The 3011-nt window shown below is 54.9% G+C and overlaps 1 protein-coding gene across 1 annotated transcript; it reads right to left on the bottom strand.

The window, feature by feature from the left end:
* Positions 1–757: 757 nt before the first annotated feature.
* Positions 758–1888, bottom strand: ACTRT2 (actin related protein T2). Its single transcript, XM_049875866.1, has one exon. The coding sequence runs from the start codon at positions 1886–1888 to the stop codon at positions 758–760; it is 1131 nt and encodes a 376-aa protein (XP_049731823.1).
* Between the last annotated feature and the right edge of the window lie 1123 nt (positions 1889–3011).

Genomic DNA, 3011 nt, shown 5'->3' with positions numbered 1-3011 from the left:
CATTACTTTATTGAGGGCTGTTAACTGTTTCTAGTAGTTTGCCCCCAAAACGATGCTACAAACATCCTTGAAAGTAAAAGCAAAGAATCAGAAAAATCACAATAATCAAGTAGGGGTGTTCATTCTTAATAGGCCACCTGGGAGCAGGGTCCCTGAGTTCACAGAGCCTTAAACAGATGGTGACTCCTGCGCCCGCCTCACCTCATCTTCCAAGAACAGTGGAGTGGCTCTGTCCTGTTTACCCACCTGGTCTTACAACAGTAAAGGGAGAGTCCTATTGTGCTGAGGTTTGTCGAGCCCTAAGAACAAGGTAGCACCCTACTTTTTCTATTCCCTCACCATCCCTCCTGACTCTGTTTCCAGGGCACCGGGTCACTCAGAGCCATCTAAGACACGGTTTAAAATGCAGATTCCAGGGGCCCTACTGAACCAAGCTTCTGGGCATGAGGCCTGGGTACCTGCTTTTACTACAAGCTCTGCAGGAGAGCACAGCCTCAATCCAACCTGTGGCCTTCTAGGAAAAGGCAACATACAAAGGTGCATAGGAGGGTGGGGGAGGTAGGACCCCCTAAAACAATTCACTACCAGGCTCAAAAATTAATTCTGGTGTCACCAAGAATAACTGAAACCCAAAATGGCCAAACACTTCCACCATTTTTTCTTTTATTGAACATCACAATGAAGCTGAGGAGTGACTCCGCTTCCCCTGGTCGCCCACCAGTAATGCCTCCTCAGGCTGCCCCATGCGCAGGGCTTCCTAAAAGCATCTCCTCTGAACCACGGATGTCCCAAACTCCTTGAAATCTGCTGTGGTGACCCACATCTGCTTGAAGCTGCTCAGTGAGGTGACAATGGAGGCACCGATCCACGTGGAGAACCATCGGTCAGGGGGGGCTGTGATCTTGATGGGGATCCCCTTGGAAGCCAGCTGCTCCAGCTCCCTCAGGAGCCGATCGTCAAGCCCTGGGAACAGCGTGGTGCCCCCAGACAGCACGATCTCCCCAAAGAGTATCTTCTGGATGTCGGCATCACACTTCGTGATGCTGCTAGAGACCATTTTGGGAAGTCCTGGGCTGTGGATTCCCAACCGCTCAGGCACAAAGAGGGGCTCGGGTGCCTGGTGGAGCTGATCCCTGAGGTGGATAATGTTCCCGTCTGGCAGCTTGTACTCTTTCAGGGCCTCCTCTGGCCCACCGCACAGCTCCTTGTTCGGCTCCGAGGCCACATAGCACAGCTTCTCCTTGATGTCATTCACCAGGGCCTTGTACAGCGTGCAGGAGAAGGTGGGGCTGCTGGCCATGAGGAGCCGGTTGAGGTGCTCCGTGATGTCACTCCCCGCCACGTAGAGCTTGGTGACCGCGTGCGGCAGGGAGTAGCCCTCAAAGATGGGAACCGTGCAAGTGACCCCATCCCCACTGTCCACAACCAGGCCCGTGACGCAGGCGGAGGCGTAGAGTGCCAGCACTGCCTGGTCTGACAGGTAGAAGGCGGGCACATTGAAAGTCTCAAACATGATCTCTGCCATCTTCTCACGGTTCTCCCGGGGGTTCAAGGAAGGCTCAGTCATGAGCACGGGCCGTTCGCTGGGCTTCACACCCAGCTCCCACTCGAAAAGGTGTGTCCAGAGCTTCTCCATGTTGTCCCAGCTTGTGACCAAGCCACGCTCAATGGGGTAGTGCAGGTGTAAGGCCTCATGCTTGTATAGTGCTTCCTCCCCGACAAAGTACTTCTGGTTGGCTCCAGCCGAAGCCATCCTGAGTTTCGGTTGCCCTACGACGGAGCTGATGACATGGCGGGGTCCAACCTCGCCTGACAGGCCTGCCTTGCAGAGCCCCGACCCATTGTCAAAAACCACAGCTGGAGAATCCAACGCGTGTGGATTCAGCATGCCTGCGGCATCCTTCTCTGAACGTCACCAAAATAAAGACAGCTCCCTCTTGGGCCACTCTGTGACACAGTTAGAAGCTTTAAGGGTACAGGATTCCACGATTCTCAGGGTGTCTCCCAGGCAGGCTAGCAGGCTGTCCCCAGTGCCTGAGACCCCCCCATCCTCAACCCACACATCTGTCCCCCTTTCAGTGGCAGGGCCTGCTGAGGCCTTTTCAAGAATGACTGTCCCCTATGTAACAATCCAGCCAAGGCAACAATTGTCCTCAGTGAGCCTCAGAGGGGCTTTCAGGGGTGTGGTGGTGGGGCGGGGGAGGGCTCTGAGCCACCAGCTCTTCCTGCTTGGTGAGACTTAAGACAAAGGAGGGAAAGCCACCCCACAAGCATCTTGATGAGCCCTGGACCCCAAGCAGAGGCTTGGGCTTAGAATCAGTGTGGGCCTGCCTCAGAGAAAGGTCCCTTATGGCAAGCTGAGTCATCACTGTTTGTGGGGTGACAGAAATACACTCACCTGTGCTAAGGGGAAGGGAGCCCTGGTGACATAGTGGTTAAGGCACTTGACTGCTAACCAAAAATTCAGTGGTTTGAAATCACCAGCAGCTCTGAGGGAGAAAGATGTGGCGGTCTGCTCTCATAGAGATTTATAGCCTTGAAAACCCTATGGGGTTGCTGTGAGTCAGAATTGACTCGAAGGCGGTAGGTTGGAGTAGGTCACACTAAGGGGAGGATCTAGGCCAGTCACAGGTCCAGGCTGGAGTGACAATGCTCGCAACCCGGCAGCAGGCACTCACGTCCTACTTTTTGAACTCAGGCTCCCTGTCCTTGGAGGCCAAGTTCCTCCAGAAGGCCCCTGGGGATTTCTCCCTGCTCTGCCTCAGTAGCCCCAGCTCTTGGTCCCATGGAGCAGATACCCAGCAAAGGTTTCCACACTGCTTGCTCTCTTCCCAGGTGCACATGTCCTCGCTTGGCCTGGAGGTCAGGGACCCTTCTACCTCTCGGTAGACCTCCACGTGCTGGCACAGAGCAGAGTCCAGCAGCCCATGGTTCAGTGGCACTATGGTTTCAAGACGGGCAGCCCCAGTTGAGCCGGACACCTCTTTGTGTCTGGCTAAGCCCACAGTGGG

This window comes from Elephas maximus, chromosome 3, assembly GCF_024166365.1.
Source record: "Elephas maximus indicus isolate mEleMax1 chromosome 3, mEleMax1 primary haplotype, whole genome shotgun sequence".
In the NCBI taxonomy this organism is placed as follows: Eukaryota; Metazoa; Chordata; class Mammalia; order Proboscidea; family Elephantidae; genus Elephas; species Elephas maximus.
Note: the sequence above shows the minus strand (reverse complement) of the source record. Positions and strands in the feature narration are given on the sequence as shown.